The 23,863-nt window shown below is 34.0% G+C and overlaps 2 protein-coding genes across 2 annotated transcripts in view; both read right to left on the bottom strand.

Annotated features, from left to right (window-relative positions):
- Positions 1-1,080: 1,080 nt before the first annotated feature.
- LOC144435353 (lipopolysaccharide-induced tumor necrosis factor-alpha factor homolog) lies at positions 1,081-2,262 on the bottom strand. Its single transcript, XM_078123948.1, has 2 exons — positions 2,142-2,262; positions 1,081-1,229 (listed from the first exon to the last, which is right to left on the bottom strand). The coding sequence occupies exons 1-2, from the start codon at positions 2,260-2,262 to the stop codon at positions 1,081-1,083; spliced, it is 270 nt and encodes an 89-aa protein (XP_077980074.1).
- A 1,562-nt stretch (positions 2,263-3,824) lies between these two features.
- LOC144435696 (uncharacterized) overlaps positions 3,825-23,863 on the bottom strand; it is a 443,695-nt gene continuing 423,656 nt past the window's right edge. The window contains exons 75-94 of the mRNA XM_078124303.1: positions 23,659-23,772; positions 23,279-23,392; positions 22,736-22,849; positions 22,119-22,232; positions 21,680-21,793; positions 20,907-21,020; positions 20,163-20,387; positions 18,190-18,303; positions 17,677-17,790; positions 16,926-17,285; positions 16,572-16,694; positions 15,621-15,734; positions 14,965-15,198; positions 14,111-14,224; positions 13,180-13,293; positions 12,564-12,695; positions 11,971-12,084; positions 10,863-11,010; positions 10,280-10,435; positions 3,825-6,528 (exon numbers count right to left, since the gene is read on the bottom strand). Coding sequence (XP_077980429.1) covers positions 6,444-6,528; positions 10,280-10,435; positions 10,863-11,010; positions 11,971-12,084; positions 12,564-12,695; positions 13,180-13,293; positions 14,111-14,224; positions 14,965-15,198; positions 15,621-15,734; positions 16,572-16,694; positions 16,926-17,285; positions 17,677-17,790; positions 18,190-18,303; positions 20,163-20,387; positions 20,907-21,020; positions 21,680-21,793; positions 22,119-22,232; positions 22,736-22,849; positions 23,279-23,392; positions 23,659-23,772 — 2,831 coding nt within the window. The 3' untranslated portion in view covers positions 3,825-6,443. The remainder of the gene's footprint in view (positions 6,529-10,279; positions 10,436-10,862; positions 11,011-11,970; positions 12,085-12,563; positions 12,696-13,179; positions 13,294-14,110; positions 14,225-14,964; positions 15,199-15,620; positions 15,735-16,571; positions 16,695-16,925; positions 17,286-17,676; positions 17,791-18,189; positions 18,304-20,162; positions 20,388-20,906; positions 21,021-21,679; positions 21,794-22,118; positions 22,233-22,735; positions 22,850-23,278; positions 23,393-23,658; positions 23,773-23,863) is intronic.

Below are 23,863 nucleotides of genomic sequence, written 5' to 3'. Positions count from 1 at the left end.
TCATGTTTGATCATGCGGTATATGTTCGAACGATTCACTAGGATGTACTTTTTTTGTCAAGTGGGAAATCTTGTAGATAACACAACAAGATGATGCATTATACACGGTAAACATATCCTGTGATATTCTCATTTTAGTAAATTCCTTTTTCACGATGCCACACTCCCAGTAGCGTGTCACACTTCGGACAGTGGTGGCGGACATCTTTAAAGCCGTCGTTGACGAATGGAATTACACAACACCCACACCACATGCTATCAGGGGGGAATAAAAGGAAAGCAAAACAAGATACGATAGAGTTATGGTAAAATATAAACGTAAACGAAAGAATCGGTCATGATTACCGTAGATGGCCATATCAACATTAGAGCACTCAACATACGTGTTAGAGGCCCACGCAATCAAGCACATTGTTTCATTTGTAAGCTGGACACCCATGGGGCTAAGAAACTTGTTTAAGTTTTCATGAGATTTTGTTGTACCTTTTCAAGAAAACCCTAACACTCAATATGGTTTTTTTTCAAAGTTCTCAGTATTTCGAAAGTCAGAAGCTTGGATGTGTAATTGTATGAACCATTCTTGTTCTCCTACGAGTTTCGGAAGATTTTGAAGTTGAAATCTGTTATTTACTGACACTGGAAAGATATGACAACACTGGTCAGATAGCTATAGAATACGGTAACCAAATCGAGTAAAGTGGTCTGAGTAAACATATTTTTGTGTTTAAAAAAAGTTGAAAAACCATTTAAAACACGTTTGCTTTATCCCTGAATTCAATGTATTATCACTGCATGCATGGACATTCACATACTAGGCCGTACAGTAACAATAATTGCAAGCGCGAGTACGTATCTCCCCCCCCCCCATTCCAAATTGGCTCCTGCTTAAAGTAAAATTTCTTATCAACCGTAGAGTACGTCTCATTTTATCTTCCCTTTGCGCTACGCATCATTCGCCCGCAGTACTCCTAATATCATATCATTGCTCGAGACATATTCTCAAAAACGATTTACCACTATTTCACTTAATTGAACGAATGTATGACAACAAAAAAGCAAATAAAATGTATGCTTCGAATTCTTACCAGAACAAAGTTATCACACCACACGACATCCAGGCGAATGCTCCCGGTTTATATTCAGTTCTCGTCAGCACCTCATCACGACAGTTCGTACATTCCATTCTTACTGGAGCTTCTCCAAAAGTGGAAACACTTGATGTAATTTGGGCTGTAATGTAGTGAAATGAAAAGGTACTATTAAACGTTGTAGTTGTTGTCAAGGTCACGCACAGGTGTCGCTCTGACTCGATAGATATCATATTCTAAAAATACAACGAGATATTCGCATTTCAAAAGTTGGAGCAATAAAGTTAAACAGCATATTGCACCAATTTCTTCCCCTGTCTGTCTGTCTGTCTGTCTGTCTGTCTGTGTATATGCATGCGTGTATGTATGTATGTATGTATGTATGTATGTATGTATGTATGTATGTATGTATGTATGTATGTATGTATGTATGTATGTATGTATGCATGCATGCATGCATGTATGCATGTATGTATGTATGTATGTATGTATGTATGTATGTATGTGTGTATGTATGTATGTATGCATGTATGCATGTATGTATGTATGTATGTATGTATGTATGTATGTATGTATGTATGTATGTATGTATGTGTGTGTGTGTGCGTGCGTGCGTGCGTGCGTGCGTGCGTACGATCGTATGTATGTATGTATGTATGTATGTATGTATGTATGTATGTATGTACGTACGTATGTATGTACGGACGTATGTATGTATGTATGTATGTATGTATGTATGTATGTATGTATGTATGTATGTATGTATGTATGTATGTATGTTAAAACAGACATATACATAAATGTCAGAGTAAAGTGTCTAGCAATATCATTTAATATAGTATTCACTTTGTTCTGAGATAATCCTTGTGCATACAAATGCAATGTCAAAGTGACCAGCTAAAAGTGTTATATCGGTGGATGTTCTTAATAAGAACATGTTAAAGTCTAACATTGTCCTCCATTTATACCCATCTCCCTTTGTAATATGCAACTCTTTGTCTAATAAACAAACCAATGTTCACTGATATCGCGATAACCTGTTGATGTGACCTACCTAACGGTGGTTGTACCGCACAGACGACATCCACTTGTGCATCTCCATAATACGGAGGTGGTATGTCGTCACTTCTCTTAAGGCTCTCCTTTCCGTCAGGTTGTTGGGGGTTTTCAGACATGGTGACGATTTTGTGGTTAACTGGTAGCTTTTCAGATCACACCAAGTGTATGAAACTGTTGCAGCGATTGTAGCTTCAACGCAACCTGTCCACGAACTATTTGTACATGATAACAAGGCGATTGGTAATCCTGTCAACTATATCACGTGTACGTCACGTGAGAATGTCATCTTATGATCATCCTATCATCATAGAGTGGCTGAAAACAATGTACAGTTACTTTACTTGATTAAATGGATGTACTGGTACGTGCACGATGGGACGAGAGAATTTCGTTTAAAAAAATCAATAAACGTTCGGTGATTAAGAAAACAAATTGCACATATGTACACAGTCATTCTTGTGGGATTATGAAAATATTTTTGTTATTTATTTTGCAGTCATCACTTTTTTTATCTATTAAGCCCTTGCCCTATGGCTATCAAAATATCTTATGGACATGTCAAATGAGTTCAATGCATAATACTTACAATTTTTCACTATAAACAAGATAGGAGAGATACAGGACGTCTGAATAGAGAATATCTATATTACTTCAAAATGATTTGGCTTAAATGAGTAAACGTTTTGCTGCAAATAATGATTTATTTAGCCGTACTGTAACAGGGTTGAGGAGAGATTACAAACTTTCTCCTCTTCAGCCTAGGTTGTCGCACGAGGGCGTTATACCTCTATTGTTACCCCCAATAGTACAGACAAGAGTGATATAGAAGTTTCCGGTATATAGATGCTGTGCATTGCAAAGCTGGCATGCTGAATGGGTGAATTTTCCTGGTCATATATGTTGGCATGGTGATTCCATATCCCTATATTTTACCTCAAAGGTGTTCGTGTTTTATATATGTATCATATTTATTTTGGCCATTTCCCCTGTAAAAAAGTCTCCAACTCCCTCTACCAACGACTCAGTTATCAGATGCATTGACCTTATACAGCAATGGTGGAATTTAACTTTTCTAAGAATATTTTAAATCCTATATATAACGATTTGTTGCTTATTTAGATGACAGTGCTGTCTTGTGAAGTATTTGATGGTACTGTTAAGTATTTGATATGCGAGGCATGGTCACACACTCCACTGTCTCTGAGTCATGATTGGAACTACCTGGCATGTGAATGTTATAAGGGGGGGGGGGGGTTATCATGTTTTAGAAATATGAGGGGATTTATAAGCTGTTTTGTGTTTTATAGGGAAGGGGGTCAGACTTTTTGTCAGGCTGATGAAAAATCCATTGGCACTCCCCCCCCCCCCCCCCCCCCCAACTCATAATATTACAGCATCTTAGCATCATGGCCCATGATATAGGGATGGTCGGTCATGTCACAGAGTAATACATAGAGATGATAATGATTTGGTAGGTGGTGGGGGCGAGGTGAGTGATCAGCCGTTAGTGAATATATGACGGTTCATGAATGGCTGTTTTTGAAACAGGTTATACTTCAAATATAAATGAATGGGAATGTATTTGTCAATGCAGATGATCCATTTCGTGTCAACATTCTTCTATTGCACCAGATAGTGATGAAATAAATGACACAAAATAAAGAGATTTTCCATTCAAAGGCCTTTTTATTAATCAAAAATGTGTATAAATAACAGTCTGAACCTCATTTGGTACCTCTCAATCACATTATAGTCAAAATGAAATGATTACATTTTTAGTATTTTAATTTGAAAACATTTGTTCAGAACGGCAGATAAGTTAAGAAATTAAAGTTATAATATCACAGATGCACATTAGACATTCATAAATATTCAAATTATTTCAAACATGCTGAATAAGTACACTCAGGCAGCAGAGCTGGTGTCCAACCAATCTTACATTATATTAGAAGCCTCCCTAAGTTGGCAACACATGTGTTCAACAAGTCTCCCAACCTTCAGGAACATTTTTGTTGAGAAGTCTCCTTAACTTCATGAGCATTTTTCAAAAAGGTCTCCCTAACTTCATGAGCATTTTTCATATTTTATGAAAAGGGCATTTAAGAAATTTAGATGGTTTTATGACATGGTACATGCTAAAATCCATAAATTGTTTATTTGATTCTTCCAATGGTCCAACTATTGATTTGACATATTTTGTTATAATAGGAATCAAATTCCAAATTCATTCAGTTTCATGAGCTGATATGTTACAAGTTCTGTTTAAAATATAATTATCCATACTAATCTAAAACTTAAAAAAACAACTTCTTGGAGGCTGGTAATACAATGAAGGGAAGCCATCTATTTGATCACACACTAACACTTTTAATGTGAACACTTTTCACAGTCTTTGTATATTCACACACATTCCTTGTAAAACAATCTAAATAGTATTTTTTACACCAGGATCAAAGAGTGAGAGCTCTGTAAATTGATTGACAGAGGTAATAAACTCCAATAACAACCATACACTATATTTTTCATACTTGGAAATAGCATGCAGTATATGTATCAAAACTAGACAGTATCCGTTTAAAATATACAATCTAATACAGAAAATATTACATCAAGTTATTTATACTCAAAATAATGATTGGAATTGTGGAGAGCGTTAACACAAAATAGCAAATCCTGAAATAATATGGTGAACTAGTAATAAAATTTGTGGAGCAGGGGTTTATTTGATGAAATCATAGAATTTTTGGAATCCATAAAAAAAAAATAAAACTACATTCTGCTGGAATCATTGTATTAAGCTTAATGGAAGAAACCAGATGAAGTATGTGCATTTAGAGGACATGGCCTGATTAGATTTACAAAGTATTAGGTCATATGTCATAGGTCAACATGTTGAACAATATGATACACACCAAAACTGATTAACATTATTACTTAATCTTTGAGCTGTATTCTGAAAATGATGGCAGCATTGAAATAGAAGCTGTTTTAGAAAGGTGGATAGTTGCATAGTGTATATATTACCCTGCAAGGGACAATTTGTGTTACTTTGCTAACTTAACAAGTAGAGTACATATGACAAAACCCCAAACAACTGCAATGTGGAATATTTTGTACTTAGCATTTTCATTTTTGTTTCGAGCCCACTCCAAATGACATGTCTTACCACGCCTATCAGCCAGCACCCATGAGAAGACCGATTGAACAACAATGTATCATACAGTCTATTTCCTACCTAGCTTATAAGATATGTAATGCTCAGATGTCGTCATGCATCAGCCAAGACCACTACTGAGTGTCAAAATAATATCACATCTTACAGTTTTTGTCCTACCAAAATAATGTTTGAACCAAAATATTTGTGTGTACTTCCTTCAGGAAGTTACACTCTATGAAGGTAACAATGAAGGCAACAAAACTGAAAACTAAAACATTAGGAATTTTCAAATTAAAAAAAAAACTAAGCAGGAGATGGACTATGAGAATCATGATGGAGAGTAAAGTATTCCACACTGAGCACAAAAAAAATGTCTAAAATAAAAACAGGTATACAAGTTTGTGTTTAAAAATTGATAATTTTGGTAATTCATGCAATCATTTTTAGTAACTACATACATTTCTAGTTTCATTTCTATTCTTGAAATTTTCATCCCTTAAAATCATAAAATTTAACAAAACACCAAGAAAATACGATAAAATGTTATATTTAGCAAAACAAACAGAAAATCAACAATACTGTTTCAAATACTATATTGTTTTAAAGCATTTTTATGATGCAGCAGTTCAAACAACAGTTGGTTGCAAGGTTTGTTTTCATTGGTTAATACAGATGTCAAAGCAATCTTAGGTTGTAAATGAGCCAATAGCAAGGCACTTTTCAAAGATTATATGAAGATAATCTTATGGAATGTAATATCACAAATAGTTTAAAAATTGCTGATAACAAAAAGTTCCCCGATTATTTTTTGCAAGGAAAATTATTGACAAGCAAATCGTTATCCTTTGAATTTGCTAATTGTGAAAATCAGCTAATGGCATTGAATCTAGTTACGATTTGTTATGTAATGGATACAATCTGAAAAAATGACAGGAACTTTCTAAATTTCTAATGATATTATTGGTTTTAAATGTTTCCCATTTTTGTAGACTTCAGAATATAATATATACTCAAAGGCTGCATATATTATTGTGTCATTATGAAAAGCTACGGTCTGACTTTTTTTGTACAGAAGTGAGATATAATGCTGTTTTTTTTATTCATATAGAAAATAACCATTATCCAATAAAAAAGTTATGTTTAAAGATGTGTCTTCTGAAGGGTGAAATCATCTGTACTGGTTGGCCAGGGGTTCTCGTAACTGTTAATTTCTGCTACAGTTGATCTGTAAAAAGGAAGAAGAACAAGGATGTTAAACAACTAAATAATTATCAAATTATAGAATATGTTACTTCATGTTGATTCCATTTCAAGTTGTCAGTTGCATGTTACATTCAGAAACCTTCAGATTTCTGACAACACCTCCAAATACTTGCAAGCAGGTGTTAATTACAATTATAATCATAAAACCTGAAAGAAAATGTTGTGTTGTCTGGTATGATAAATTATGAAAGCCAGTAAGGGACATTTTGTAAAATAAAAAATAAAAAATAATCTTGTGAGCACAACATAATATCTTGTGCGCACAACTTACTATCTTGTGAGCACAACATACTATCTTGTGAGCACAAGATGCTATCTTGTGAGCACAACATACTATCTTGTGAGCACAACATACTATAAGTCGTGCTCACAACATAGTTTCTCGTGCGCACGACATAATTTTTGAAACACTTTAACACATCCTAAGGAGTCCTAATTTCTGATTGGACAATGCCTTGCATTCAAAGGCCACATAATTAATCAATTTTGTTTCTCCTATATTCAAGTGAATGATGACTCAATCATCGAATACCAATGTCCAACTGTTGCCATTTGTCATTTCCCCCCCCCCCCCGAATGGTCAGATATGGAAATAACTGGTGGGATTTTTTTGCTTCACAAGAATTTTTTTTTTTTTGCTTCACAAGAAATTTTTTTTTTTGCTTCACAAGAATTTTTTTTTTTTTGCTTCACAAGAATTTGTTATTTCCATATGTGACCATTCGAGGGGGGGGGGGGCAGTGTTTGGTTGTTCGTTGGTTTGTTGTCGTTTACTCATGAATGTATCTACTCATTAGTCAGTTTACTTTGTTTGTTTGTTTGTTTATTTGTTTGTTTTTGTTTGTTTGTTTGTTTGTTTGTTTACATGTATGTTTATTTTGTTTTGTTTATATTTGTAAACAGAACTAAATGAGCCTGAGCACCCTGTGGATTGATGGGCAGTATGGCTTTGTGGGCAACCGTCAATTGCAGTCCTCTATTGTTACAGCTGCGAATTTAACACACTGTAACAGTGGTGATTTGTGACAAATGTATTGTTGGTGTTAATTATAGTACAATTAAGTAGACAAGTTACCAGATCAAAAATACGAAAGTCTGGAAGCAGTCAAAGCTCACTCTCAAAGCAGGAGCCGTCAACAAACAGGCGTCAATGTGCTACAGTCACACGTTTGGTGAAACGATAATCAAATCACGTCAGTGTCTCTGTTATGCATCTTTTTGGAATGAAGTTCAAAACAGGGTTACAGCTACCCATTCGCCAAGTCGCCAAATGCGAATAGAACAGAAACTCGAGTTGGCTACAAAACAATGGATTTGACGAAACTGTTGGCGACAAGTTTTCACTGAGATGAATTTACTTGAGATGACTGACATACTCACAATATTCATAGTAACAGTAACATCGTATGAAAATGATGTCACAAGGCTGACTTACGTCTCAAAATAAAATACATCCATGCAGTTTTAATTTCGTGTTCTCGATCAAGCGCGAAATTCAAAATGCGCGAATAATATCAGGGTTCACAGTATCACTATTCTATTACTGTTTTCAGTAACAAGATAAGCGAAATGACAAATGGCAACAGTTGGACATTGGTATTCGATGATTGAGTCATCATTCACTTGAATATAGGAGAAACAAAATTGATTAATTATGTGGCCATTGAATGCAAGGCATTGTCCAATCAGAAATTAGGACTCCTTAGGATGTGTTAAAGTGTTTCAAAAATTATGTCGTGCGCACGAGAAACTATGTTGTGAGCACGACTTATAGTATGTTGTGCTCACAAGATAGTATGTTGTGCTCACAAGATAGCATCTTGTGCTCACAAGATAGTATGTTGTGCTCACAAGATAGTATGTCGTGCTCACAAGATAGTAAGTCGTGCGCACAAGATATTATGTAGTGCTCACAAGATTATTTTTTATTTTTTATTTTACAAAATGTCCCTTACTGGCTTTCATAGATAAATATCTTACCCTTACTAAAAGTGTTACATTTTATCATCTGGCTCATCAAAAATCTTACTAACTGCTACATTTTATCGTCTGGCTCATCAAAAATCTTACTAACTGCTACATTTTATGGTCTGGATCAATAAACACACTGTTGAGCCAGATGATAAAATGTAGCAATGTTAGCAACATTTTTGTTGAGCCAAACAGTATTTTGTTTCAGGTTTTGGATTTGAATTGTAGTTTATAATGAACACACATTATGAGGTCACCCATTGGTTTTTACTATCCAATGTTTCACATCCTGAATATTATGATTATTCAGCAGAAATACAAACTTGAAGGTTTCTGAAAGAAATCTTATGGTAAACTGACAATATGACATGAATCTACACCCTTGAGACACAATAAACCCAGGAATTTGATGAAGGAAGAATCATGAGACCGTCACCAATGATGTTCGAAGAGCTGTACTGTCATACTGTAGAGTTGTGACTTCATGCAAAGTGTACTGCAGTGTTACTGTGCTATCTGTATTGTAGTGTTTTTCCAACATCATTTTATCTAACTTTGTTTGAGATCCACCCAATTTCAAAATATAAACACACAGCTTCATAATTTGTAGTTAGCAGACTTTAGCAGCAAGTTACCAACCAAGATTTTTTTTTCAATCATTTCGAAATATTGCAGTTTTATTTGAGCACTTATTGCATTTTTATCAATATATTAGCAATTCAAAACACAGTAATATGATTTCATATGTTCTAATATTAGTGCTTCATACTGCAAATGAACAGCAATTATTTTAAACATTGAAACAATATCTGAAATCTAATCATTTGTTGTTTTGCTGTGTATTGAAGAAAGGAACAAAAGAACAAAAAAATTAGTATATTTATGCACAAATTAGATTGTTTTATGATATTTGAAACTGGGTGTTTCTACCTTCAACAGTAGACATTAGTAAACCATCATACATATATTACGAGGTTAGTCTACTCTTCCCCTTTTTCCATTTCAAGACATAATTGAAAAGTGGACAGATCTGTTTACTTGGAGTCAACAGTTACAAAGTTGATATTAAAATTAAATAGTCTGAAATTTAGTACCCAACAAATATCAATTTGTGTTCTGCTTGTGTCATTGCATTTGAACGATACAAGCAGTTCCTTTACCATGTACTTTGCATGAGTCTAGGGGGTGGACGGTACTCACGATCAACCTGTATTTGTGTCTTCTTGACTTGTAAGTTGTACATTACTGTTTTAAGGGTGGGAAATACACAAACATATAAAACTTCATCTCCTCATTATCTTTGTTATCGCAATGAAATTACAGGAAATTTCACCAAACATTGCCAAAACACTGTGTGTGTGTCTTTGGCATTTTAAGATCAACACAAGCTATTGTTGTTTGATGTGGGTAATAACAATAACTCGATGTCACACTGGCAAAATACCAGAATTGTAACAAAACAGTCAAGATTGACGCAGTTTGGATTCTGGGAAATCAATTTACAGTTACAACATTACAACGACGATTTCTGTTGAACGCTAACTATCTTATAACAAGCATCTAATTTGAACTTTGAAATGGTTTAAATAAAATTGCTTAGACAATGAAGGCTTCCAAATCAAAACTAGTGAGTCTCTTTATCATAAAAACTGCAATTTCTGTTGTTCAGATATACTTTTTTTATGATCACCAAACCCCTTGTCATTCCATCAACTAGTAAGGACTTCAGTATGTAAACTTACCTGCTACTACTTGGTGGAATAAAACCGTACTCATTTTCTCTGACTGGGTTGCCATTCAAACTGTCTGCAGTCATGACAGGAATTTCTTCATCTAACTGTACATTGGGTTTGCCTTTCCTTCGATCAGCCTCCGCTCTCTCAGCATCATAGCGTGCCCTAAAAATCAGAACATCACGATTTGTAATAAGTATCAGACAAATGGTATTTGTTACACTGTACATGTATATGCATGCTGAGACAAGCTTGAGTATATAGATTTTATATGTTCAGATGATTGAGCTTCAACACACAGTAAACATGTATAGAGTTTTGAAATCAATATTGTTAAAATAGAATCCAAGGTGTGTGGGGTGTGGGGATGAGTTGATGGGGGTGGGGGGTGGGGGTTGCACGATGGAGCTACTACTGTATGTCACCATGTAAAAACTGATTTGAAAGCTCAAGTCTAGCATAACACATAACATTGCATTCACCAACATTTTACAACTTTAGCAATATTTTATATTTAACATGAACCCTGACCACAAAAACATTTATTCTTGCAACAATGTACATATAAAATTAGTATTAGTATTCCACTTACTTTTCACTTCGTCGGCAAGTGAGAAGCAAGATAAGGAAGAGTGCGATGATGATAAGGGCTATTATGACAGCTATCCACCATGGTTCTAAAGTGATGGGCTGGCCAGCAAATGTGTACCCGGTATCATCAGATTTATCTCCCTCGTCCACTGGTAAAAGAATAACACATTTGATATTAACATAAAATATGAGTCTGTTTATAAGATTTTTCTGGTACTTTAATTCAAGAAAACTGAAACCCATTCTCTGTTCAAATCAAGGAAAAAATGTGGGGGTCACAGTACTTTTTTTATAACTGGCCAAAATGACATCAAAATTAAGCCATTTTTGAATCCAATATGGCTGCCAAATACTGTGTTAACTCTATGAAAAAAAATAAAAGTCGATTTCTTTTGAAACAAGATGGTGAATCCAAACATATTTCTTATATCATTTCAAAAGGATCACCACAAACTACCATCATATGATGAAGTTTGGAGATATTTTCAGAACGTTATATTTCAAGGAAACTGGTCCCCAATTCATTTCTACTTTAAAATCTTCACTTCAGTTAGCAAAAAAAAAACATAATTCATGAACTAAAATATTCTAACAAAAACAATTTTGTATTAATTTTGACAAAGAAAGTTTCTATAAATATGATGTTTTATATCAAATTTTGACACTGGAAATATGGACATGTTTTGTATGGAATTATTTTGATACTGAAATTTGTACAATTATCATTTTTCTACCAAATTCTGAAATTTGAAATAAACAGATTTATGATCAAATTACAGAGTCAAATTTTGACACTGAAAATTAAAAGAAATATGATCAAGCTTTACACAATGATGACACTTGATAAACTTTGGAAGGATTCTTTGTCATGATTTTGGTCTAAATTAAAAGTGAAATAGACCAAAAACTAACAGAAAAATAGGAATTTGTTCTGCAGTTTTAGGTCCTTGCTGATTGGTCAACCAGTTATGTCAGTTCTAAACTATTATCACTTTGGTTGATAAAATGTTACAACATCCAATCACCTTCAACTTATGCAAATCACTGTAGAGATATCTACTGTTTGAGTGGTTGACATGGAACTGATGTAAATTTGAAATGTTACATACCTTCATCACAGTGAATACCTGTGTAGCCATTTGGACATACACATAAATAGCCATCCAGTCTGTCTATGCACTCTCCTCCATTCTTACATGGATTAGCACTGCATTCAAAGATATCTGTCAAAAAATACATTCACATGAATTACATCTGGTTTCCTAGATATTTGATTGGTAGAAATTACAATGTTATGTAAGTTTACACCTGGTTTGACATGCATGTATGTATGTATGCATGCATGTATGTATGTATGTATGTATGTATGTATGTATGTATGTATGTGTGTATGTATGTATGCATGTATGTATGTATGTATGCATGTATGTATGTATGTATGTATGCATGTATGTATGTGTGTATGTATGTATGTATGTATGTATGTATGTATGTATGTATGCATGTATGTGTGTATGTATGTATGCATGTATGTATGCATGTATGTATGTATGTATGTATGTAGAAAAAAAAATGTGAGGAACGAGTGAGACAGTCAGGATTAATAGATGCAATCCGACTTTTCTTAAATATCTAATGTGTTTGATCACTAAACACCAAATACAACGTAAATTTGGCTGTAAATTTAATCTGTTCTACTCACTTGTTTCACAGCGAAGTCCTTCGTACCCGTCAAAGCAGACACATTTATAGTCATTCACTTCATCTATGCATATACCCTGATTTGCAATACACCTGCTTGCTCCTGCTGCGTCTGGTGCACAGTTATCAATGTCTGTAAACAAAGAAAATAAGTATTTAATATGTATTGTACTAATGTCTGTAAGTCGTTTCCCACATTGTGATTTGCCAATACTGTATGTGGTCATGTGGTATTTGTGAAAATTTCTGTTACAACAGTTGTACAAACAAAACAAACAAAAATTAGGTTGTTCAATTCAAACTTTTGCTGTTACTTTGTTTAAGAACCCCAAAACAATTCTCAGTTAAAAACAAGTCTTTATAGACGACACAGTCCATGTAAGCCTTGAAGTCTTCAATAGAGAATTTAATTAATTCTGAAAGAGTCATGACAGTTCAGTTTCAATTTGGTGTTCCTTGGCTCTCACATAAAAACTTTCATGATGTGAAATCATGAAATGATTCTCCAGTATTTCAAATTATAGAAAAATGCTTTTATTTCTAGTGGTGTTCCCTTTAATGCAAATACCACATATTACTCTCAAGCTACATGTAAAACAAGGTTGGTATACACGTACTGGTTTGACACCATTGCCCTGTGTAACCTGGTTGACAGGCACAATGAATTTCTCCGTTAAAGGAACAAGTACCACCATTGCTGCAAGGACTAATATCACCACAGCCACTTGAACCTGTAATCAAAATAATAAAAATACAAAAATTAATTCAATCAAATCACAATTTAACTACATTAAATTTAATTCAATTTGTATGTGGTTGTATAAGTACCCTTTAAATGAAAGTTTCATAATTTACGGATTTTCGTTTAATTTCATAATATTCCTTTTTTAAAAGTTACATAATACAAAAATCAATTAATTTGTGTAGATTAAAGATTGTGGAAGAAGTTATCTCATAATATAAAAAACTGTAAACTGTGTAAACCCAAACTATTGTACAACTCTGCTAATTTCAGAATGAATATTCATGGACTCGGAGTTCACAGATTCGCATCGAAAGAGTTTTTGATTCTGTGAATAGAAATTTTCATTCATGAGTATGCTCATTGTTGTTTTGAAATGGGCCATGAGGGGCCGCGTACACTTGAACAGTAACTTCATACACTGCATGAAACTTATCATTAATTTGAAAATAGTATTTGTGTGCTTATTTTCTGATAGAACACTATTCTAGTATGTGAATAGATGACATTTTAATCTCTACACACCGTTCACATAAAAAAAAGAGCTGTAAGTATTGTGGAAGTTCAATTGGTGTGGTATGGTTATGAGTACTAAAACATTTTAACCAATACACACGATATATGGTAGTTTGGTTTGTTCACTCTATGATAGATGGCACCGTGTCACTTAATGACTTGATCACAATAAGCAGTGCCTTCTATCAAACGGTGAACAAGACTGAAATTTTGCCGTCAAATGCTTTCAGGTTATCAAATCATGCTATGTATATTCAAGAGCTACAAGTACACTGTATAAGTTGACTTACCTTGGACATCACAATTTGCTCCAGACCAGTTGGGATTACAGGTACACTCATATCCATTTTCTTTGTCCGTACACTGACCATTTTGACATGGACTGGAACGACATTTATTTGTATCTGAAACATAAATACAATGAGTTAGGACAGTTTCCGAGACAAATTTTCTAATATTACTTTTTTTTTTTTAATGTTTGTTGTTGATTATTTTGAGAGGCAGTGTTCTACTGGTAAACTGACAATGTCATTACAAGTTGTCACAGTACATACATTGTCATAGCAAGACTGAAGAACATATATTATGCTATTGTATTAACCAAAGCATGATGAGGAAACACTTAATATACATTATTGTATAAAGATCGTAACAGAGTGCAGACTGAACTTGACAAAATGGTTCAAGATTTTATCTTATATATAAAATTAGTATTATATGAAAAGCTTGGCCCAGCATCCTAAGACTCCATCTGGAAGACATATCTAGTACATGAAATGAACTGAAATAATCTGTTGAAACTTTTACCGTTACTTTGTTCAAGAAAATTCCAATCCATTCTTTAATTTAAAATTAAAAAATCAGGGGTTACCATACAAATTTTTTAAATAGAGGTCAAAATTTTATAAAAATTAAATCATTTTAGAATCCAATATGGCCTCCTAATACTGTGTTTATAACTCAATGGGAAAGTAAAGTATTGTTGATTTCCTTGAAAACAAGATGATGGACCTGAGCACCTCCAATTTTTTTTAATATTTATTATTTCAAAAGGACCAGAAGTTTGGAAAAATGATAAGAACTTTGATTTACTGTGAAATTCATCTCTGAGGTGCCTTCTACCTTAAACACACAGTATACTTACCAATTTCACAGTATTGGCCAGTGTAACCAGAAGGACATGTACACTGATAAATCTTGTTGACATACCGACATGTACCACCATTCCAACAAACGCTGGTCTTACAGGTTTCTGTATCTGCTTGAATTTCACAATTTAATCCAGAATAGTCAGCCTGGCACAAACAAGTATATTGATTGTATCCGTTTTCACATGTGGCGCCATTCTGACAGGGTGAGCTGTCACACTCATTGTAGTCTGTAGATGAAATGAACAGTCTCAGACAAAAATGTTCCTAAAAGTCAATTGTTTTTCAAATGGTTCATTCTCATTCTAAAATGGAGTCCAAGTAAAGATGCAAAAAGTAAAGATTTAAAAGCAAATTTAGTTCTGTACACGACCAAAAACAGAACAATTTCAAAACACAAATATTGGATATCAGGAATGACCCCCATCGATGATGTATTTATAGCTGTATATGTTTGTGCATGATACAACAATATAATTTTCAATTCGTTCCTTCTTTGGTATTTCCATGTAAATGGCCAAAAAATATCAGAGGGTCTATTATGCTGTAAACAATGGAAATGCACTGAAACAAAAATAACATTGCTGAATTTTAGACTTTTTATTTGAAATTATTGTCGAGTCATGTAAATACAGCCTTAGTTTATACTCACCAAATTCACAGTTTTTGCCAGTCCAGCCAGCAAGACATACACAGTTGAAAGTATTACCAACATTCACACAGTTAGCTCCATTCTTACATGGGGAGTAACCACATTGGTTGCTCTCTATAAGATATAAATGGCACATTCCAGTCAGATATGAACAAGAAAATTGTCACATTTTCAGTGTTCACACACTTAAAGTCGAATAAAATTCCATAACTTTTCAGTTCAATTTTGGTCACATTCCAGGGTTGTTGAATAGTAAAATACATTTTATTTGTCAACACACCTCACTTATCTAATTCTAATGAACACTTTGTGATAGTAACATCGATCAGTCAGTCTCTCATTTTTTGAGGAGTTGATTGCATTTATTCAGGTGTTTCCTGGAGTCCTTTAAAAATTCCATGATTTTCCAAAAGCATTAGGAACCCTGATGTTACGCTTTGAGCTGGCGATGTTCTATTAGTTTGTCTACCATTTGAATTGTTTGTTTTATACGTATCAGTTCAAAATAAACAATTTTCACACATTTTTTAAATAGTTTATTTGCAATTAATGAGTTACAAACATGGATGTGATTGATTCACACTCAACATAGTAAAGTTGTTTTATTAATTGAAAATCCGAAACAACTACCCACTTTTAATCCAAAGCCTAATTCCAAATAAAATGAAATTTAGATGTGTAAAACAGTTGTCTGGTGGAGCCATAGAAAACCTTGGTCCTGAACAAAAGAATGATCGTATATAATTCTTACGGTTCCACTGTTAAGATTTGAAACCCTTGGCTTTTAAAGAGCCTGTTCCCATTTGGTTTGCACTTGAGAGTGAAAAACAGCTATAAAAAAACTTTGGTGCAGAACAAAAAAATGATCCTATGTAAGCTTTATATACACTGATAATATAATACATTGATATGAGAACCTGGGATTGAATCCCTGGCCTTTAACACACATACCTGATGGATACTGACAGTTGGTGCCATTCCAGTTGGCGCCGCATGAACAGCTGTAACTATTAATACCAATGTGACTGCATACACCTCCATTCAAACATGGATTACTCATACAAACATCAATTTCTGCAAATAGACAAATGAAACTGGTTTAGATATACATTTGTACTGTCCTTGGCCCGAAAAGACTTGAAAACAGCTGACAGTATTTCGAAGAGACCAAGTTCTCACACTTGTGAAACTGTGTGAGATAGACCGAGATAAACAAAGGCATCATCATTAATTCATTTCAAAAAAAGTATTACATCCTACATGTAGATAAAACAAATTTAGAAAGACCTAAAAGTATATCCCTACCTGGTGCAAATTCATCCTCAATAGCAAGAGAGAAACCACGTTCTGTCTTGGAGCTGTCGGACTGGAAGGTGATCCAGATTCTATTGGACACAGTAGTGAAATCACTTGGTGTATCTTTACCATACAGATGTCTGACTCTAGAGCCCATATCATTGATATTCACACCATTACCAATATCGACATAATCGTAGCGATTCTCCAACAAGAAATCCACAAACTGGATTTTCATGCGTCGACCATTTTGTGCGGTAATAAACCAGCGACAGTATTCATTGTTCCTGTAGTTGGATGGGTAGTTGGGTGAGTGGATTTCAAGGGTGCCACCAGCTGCAATGGTGTAGTTGACTTGGCAACCAATAGCTGAAATATAATTATATGGAGATATTGATGCATTATAGTTGATACATGTTGCATAATGTATCTATGATATAACATGTTAACAAAAACATTTATGTTAATGTTGAACCACTTAAATACTTGGTAAATGATAATGATCACAATATGTCATATTTGATTATTCATTCATTCGTTCATTCATTTGGACATGTATGCATGTCACACATATATACATGCGCATACACACATACATACATACATACATACATACATACATATATACATACATACATACATACATACATACATACATACACATACATACATACATACATACATACATACATACATATACATACATACATACACACACATCCATACATACATAATAAACTAATAGATTGATGAATGTTACCTGTTTCACAGTTCACTCCTGTCCATCCAGTAGGGCAAACACATAAGTAGGCATTCTCCTGATTGAAGCATATACCTCCATTCAAACATGGACTACTTGAACATTCATTGATGTCTAAATACAAAAACATATATATAAATCAGGTACAAAGTTAACAGGAAAGTGATTTACATACTGGTTTGATCAAATCTACTTCCATTGAGAAAATGGAACATTTGAGATTTTCTACTGTAAATATGACTGCACTGAAGTCACTACTGATGGCATATTCAAAGAGATTTAATAGATTCTGTTCTCATGAGGGTGTATCAAACTTACACATCTCTCACCAGAGGGCGATATTCATGTGTGTGTTAAACTAGAACATCTGTCACCAGATGGTGCTAGCTGCGATGTTACACTTTCAAAGCTCTCACCAGAGAGTGTTATTTAATGGTAAGTTCAATTTCCTCCTCTACCACTAGAGGGCGCTATGTACTGATATGTGTCATGTTAAAAGTCGATCATACTCACCAGTTTCACAATGATATCCAGTCCATCCTGGCATACAATCACATCGGTAGTCGTTGATCAAATTCTGACATGTGGCACCATTCTGACATGGGTAGCTGGCACATTCATTTATTTCTGGTGAAGTAGAGTACAAAAATATGTAATGATTCAAATATGAGTTTTGTAGTCTGAAAGATTTGTCACGGTTGACATTTCTGTTAAAACTATATTCACTTGGCAAAACCACACGCTGTCTCTTGTAACTGAATGTATGTCACAATAACAGTACAATAGTAATAACCATCATCTCAATTTGGGTCTTTCTTAGAGCATGATTAAAAAGACATTTTTGTCACTGGATAGAAAGTTATTATTAGATATTGTCCCCCACTATTTTTCTTCATTCATGCAAGGCAAACACAAGTGAAGTAAGAAACCTTGTCAGTTCAAGTCAAAGATGAGAACTGACAACACCCTTAGGTCACAGGTAATTTCCAGTTGAATGAAGAAAACTTTTGGAGGATATCCTTCGCAAGCATAATTTATGAAAATCAGGAAGTTAAAGCAATATGGCATTAATTGTGAAAGGTAATGGTGACTTTGAATATTATGACTCATACTTCAAACTATAATTGTTGATGACAACTGATAAGGTATGGCCCTACATGGCCCTTGCTAACTGAAGATTTTCCAGTGGCTGTATGTTAAATCTGGCCATTTTAATTTTTATTTGCTTGGGAATTGTGTACTTACCTATTTATATGTTACCAATAGTCAGACCAAACAATACACAATGCACAAATACACACAAAAATGGAAACAACTGACATATCATTATTACAATTTTCTGTACCTGTAATTTATTACTTAACCATCATGTGTAAACCATTGGCATGTTTGAGTCCATTATTTATTGTGAATGTTATTATTCTATCACTCATTCTGTCCTAACACTTGCAACATTGTTTTAAACGTGACTCTAAGAACACTTGCAACACTGTTTTAAACTTGACTTTACGGGTAAACCCAGGGTACCGTCACGTGACAACCATCCCCCTGAGTAGCGTGCAAACCCCTCCGCGTGTACAGAATAAATGGCACTGTATGGAGAGACACGCAATGCATCTTGGAACCGACAACAGGTCTATAGACTGAATCTATGTTTCGGACCGTTGTGTATAAACTAAAAGAATAAAAATACTGCCATGGTAAAAAAAACTACTGCCACTGTAAAAAAAAACCTACTGCTACTGTAAAAAAAATTACTGCCACTGTAAAAAAAATTACTGCAATTTAAAAAAAATTACTGGCACTGTAAAAAAAATTACTGGCACTGTAAAAAAAATTACTGCCACTGTAAAAAAAACTACTGGCACTGTAAAAAAAATTACTGCCACTATGAAAAAAATTACTGGCACTAAAAAATTACTGGCACTGTAAAAAAAATTACTGCCACTGTAAAAAAAATTACTGGCACTGTAAAAAAAATTACTGGCACTGTAAAAAAAATTACTGCCACTATAAAACAATTACTGGCACTGTAAAATAAACTACTGCCACTGTAAACAAAACTACTGGTACTGTAAAAAAACTACTGGTACTGTAAAAAAAACTACTGCCACTGTAAAAAAAATTACTGCCGCTGGTAAAAAAACTACTCCTGTGTCCTCATTAAGCCTCCGTACAGAACAAATCAGTCAATGTGTGTTGTCTTGAAGAACTGTTAGAACAACCAGGGTATAAATCCCATATATTTGGTTTGAACATGTTCAACTTGGCTCGCATGTGGTATCAACCAGGGTATAAATCCAATAGACTTGGTATGAACATGTTCAACTTGTCTTGCATGTGGTATCAAGACGGGTATAATTCCATATTTTTTGTTTAAATGTGTTCAACTTGGCTTGTGTGTGGTATCAGCCAGGGCACAAACACCATATATTTGTTTTTGAATGTGTTCAACTTGGCTTGTGTGTGGTTTAAGTATGACTTACCAATTTCACAGTTAATACCGCTATATCCAGAACAAGTACAGACATAACCATTGATGCCATCCGTACATATGCCACCGTTGAGACAGGGGCTACTAGCACACTCATTGACATTCCTTTCACAAGTAAAACCAACATAGCCAGCAGCACAAATACAGGTGAAACCATCTACACCATCGATACACTGACCACCGTTCCTACAAGGATTGGGGTTACATTCGTTCAATTCTGAAATCAGAAAAAAGAAAGTTTTGTCAAATTTTTGTATTTCTAGTACATGCATATGACAACAGTTCAACTTACAGACTGATATACATTTACTAAATCGACAGCTTATTTAAAGACTTGGTTGCGAAAACTGATCAGGAATAAAAATATGGTGACTTTAAAGTTGAATGCCACTTCAGGAAATACAAAAAGAAAGTATTTTCATAAACTTTGTGTTCTCGAGAGCCACTTCATGATTTCACATTCATTAAATCTTACTTGATTGCCAAGAAACACTAAATTGAAACTTTTTTCATCTTGTTTGTTCCTTCAGTGATACACTACAACCTCATGGGTCTTAGCTGACATACACATGTATCAGATGAACACTGAATATTCATGACTCCTAACTACTAATGACCTTCAGATAGTCATGAATATTTAGTGTGCATCTAATGCATAATATGTATATCTGCTGAGTCCCATGATGCAACAGCGGAGTACTGCTATGACAACGGACTGACTTGGAAAAGAACTTACCAATTTCACAGTTATCACCAGAGAATCCAGGAGCACATGAACACACATAGAAGTTGAGGTTATCATAACATATACCACCATTCAAACATGGGTTACTGTCGCATTCATTGATTTCTGAAATGTACAAATTAATAAAACATTCATTTACTTTTTGAAATTTCTCACACTATTAATTACTCTCTTAATGCAGTAGGTACTTTAAATAACTTTATGGTTATTTCAGCCAATAAGAAAAAAAATACTTCTAAATTTTTCATATTTCATAGTAATCATTTTGTCTCTAAGGTTCAATACATATTTTGAATTGTGAATACATAAATCCATTATCATGTATAGCACTACCTAAATCCATTGATTAAACTGACTTATATATATATATACACAGTTACTATGGAAACCAAACTTTAAGATTAGAAGATAGATACAAAGTCCCTAAAAATGTACACTACAAAATCATGGAAGTCATCAGAAATGCAGATATATTCACACTGTAATCAAGATAGTTTAAACATTGGAAGTCCCCAAAAACTTTACACTGCAGGATCACGGGAACCATCAACATGCCATCCAACTCTGGGTACAATTAAACCAAAGTCCATTCAATAACTTATATCAACATGTCACAACAACAGTTTTAGTTTGTGTCTATCTTAGTTTGCTGAAAGCCCAGTTTCCAATGTCTTATATAGTCTCAGTGGAGACTTGCACTTTGTATGTTTACCTTCTTTAAATCTAGATCAGTATAAGTCAAAATGTGCATTTAATAAACTCACCGTATTCACAGTTGATGCCAGCAAAGCCAATAGGACAAGTACATTCATACCTGTTCACCATATTAGCACAGGTACCGCCGTTCTTACATGGACCACTGGAACACTCATCAATATCTGAAAATGAAAATAAACCAATACGAATGTTATAGCTTGGGTTCTCTTGCCAAGAATGTAGAATGCTTGGACAGTATACTATACATATATACACATTCATTTACTGCATCTGGTGAACTGTTTTATTTATAATTTATGGTACAATGTGCTGAGAGGGAAGTGTAGTGTGCCTTCTTAAGAATGAATACTAAAGAACAATTGATGAATGTTGACTTGTAACAGTTAACTTTAAAACCAGCAGGCAATTTCTTCCACAAACTTCTTCCCAACACTTGCATGTGATGTTTTGCGATACTTTTTTACCATTAAGAGATGTTAAACCTACCGATAGAACAGCGGACTCCTTGCCATCCTGGCACACAAATACATCTATATCCATTGGGCTCATCAACACAGCTTCCACCATTGGCACATGGATTACTTTCACATTCATTTACATCTAATGAAGAAAAGAAATACAATCATTAATTTCCTCAGATATTACTAAAACCTAGACTTAAACAGACATTTCAGGCACCCCATAATGTTTCTAACCCTGTATCAGCATTTGAAATGCAAACACCTTTCCATCTCCCCTGAAATTATATTTCCAACAGAGTGCATGCTTCCCTGTAATGAACTCTAGTTATAGTGAACATTCTGTTCTAACAAACTTCCGTTCATGTTTCATTAACTTATGTTCCCAACAAAGTACACATTTCACAATAACGAACACTTCATTATAACAATCTTTTCACATACACTGTATCTCAAAATGAGTGTGTTACGAAGACAAGGTTACAACATGAACAATTTACAAAAATAAATTTTTCTCATGTCTCCAAATAAGTTCATTATAAAGAGGTGACTGGGTACTACATAAAGTGTACTAACAATTCAAGTACAACCCTACACTATTATAGTCTTACTAAGTATCGATTTGATAACGATTACAATACATACCTCCATCACAGTTGTATCCCTGCCAGCCGGCTGCACATTCACATGTATACATATTCTGTAGGTTATTACAAGTTGCACCATTCCTACATGGATTGCTGGCACACTCATTCACATCTACAAACAAAAGCAGAAAAGTAAAAATAACTGAGTTAAAAATGATATTTAATAAACAGTGACCACCGTTTGTGAAGTTGTTACCAGAATACATAATATTAGTGATATATTTACATCCAGAAACTAATACTGCATAGACTTAACTTTTTGTTGAGAATTTATTTATTTATTTCTATTTTAAAAATTTGCTGTTTTGAATCTACAGAGTGATATATTACTGTGGAAATAGGCAAACTAAGATTTTAAATCCGTAAAAATACAAAGTATTACAACCATTCTCTAGACAAGTTTAATTTCAAACAAAAGATGACAAAGTATATTTGTACAGTGCTAAAAATTCTATTAATTCTTTTTTTTTGGGGGGGGGGGGGTGTTATGACAAATTTAACAAAAAAAGGACACATAAAACTTTGTTACAATCCAACATACCAATTTCACAGTTGTAACCAGTCCATCCAGGTTGGCATTGACATTGGTACTGGTTCACACCATTCAAGCAAAATCCTCCATTTTGACATGGGTTAGATGAACACTCATTGATTTCTGAAAAATGAAATGAAAAAAAAATTAAAATTTGAAAATAATCAAAATCAGTTTTCTACAGAATCAATTTTGCATAAAAGAATAAAGGAAGTAGTAAATTGATCAGATGAAAAATATATATAATTCATACAAAAAATAAATTATATTATGATATGTATGATTGATGTTATCGGTAGAAAATTCTCCTTTTTTTAATTTCAGTTGCTGCATACATATAATCATACTATTTTGTGCTTTATAACATATGTTTAGTTCTTATAACTTACCAATTTCACAGTTAGTACCAGTGAAGCCAAGTTCACATACACAGGTATATTCATTAAATCCATTGATACAGGTAGCTCCATTCTGGCAGGGTAGGCTGGAACATTCATTGATATCTGCAAACAAACAAAAATGAACATGAAGATGGCATGTATATTCAAAGTATAAAAACCAACTTCATTTCTGTGTCTGTCTCTGTCTGCTTGT

The sequence above is a fragment of the Glandiceps talaboti genome, chromosome 5, assembly GCF_964340395.1.
Source record: "Glandiceps talaboti chromosome 5, keGlaTala1.1, whole genome shotgun sequence".
Classification (NCBI taxonomy): Eukaryota; Metazoa; Hemichordata; class Enteropneusta; family Spengelidae; genus Glandiceps; species Glandiceps talaboti.
The sequence above is the reverse complement of the archived record's forward strand: the minus strand, read 5'-3'. Positions and strand labels throughout refer to the sequence as shown.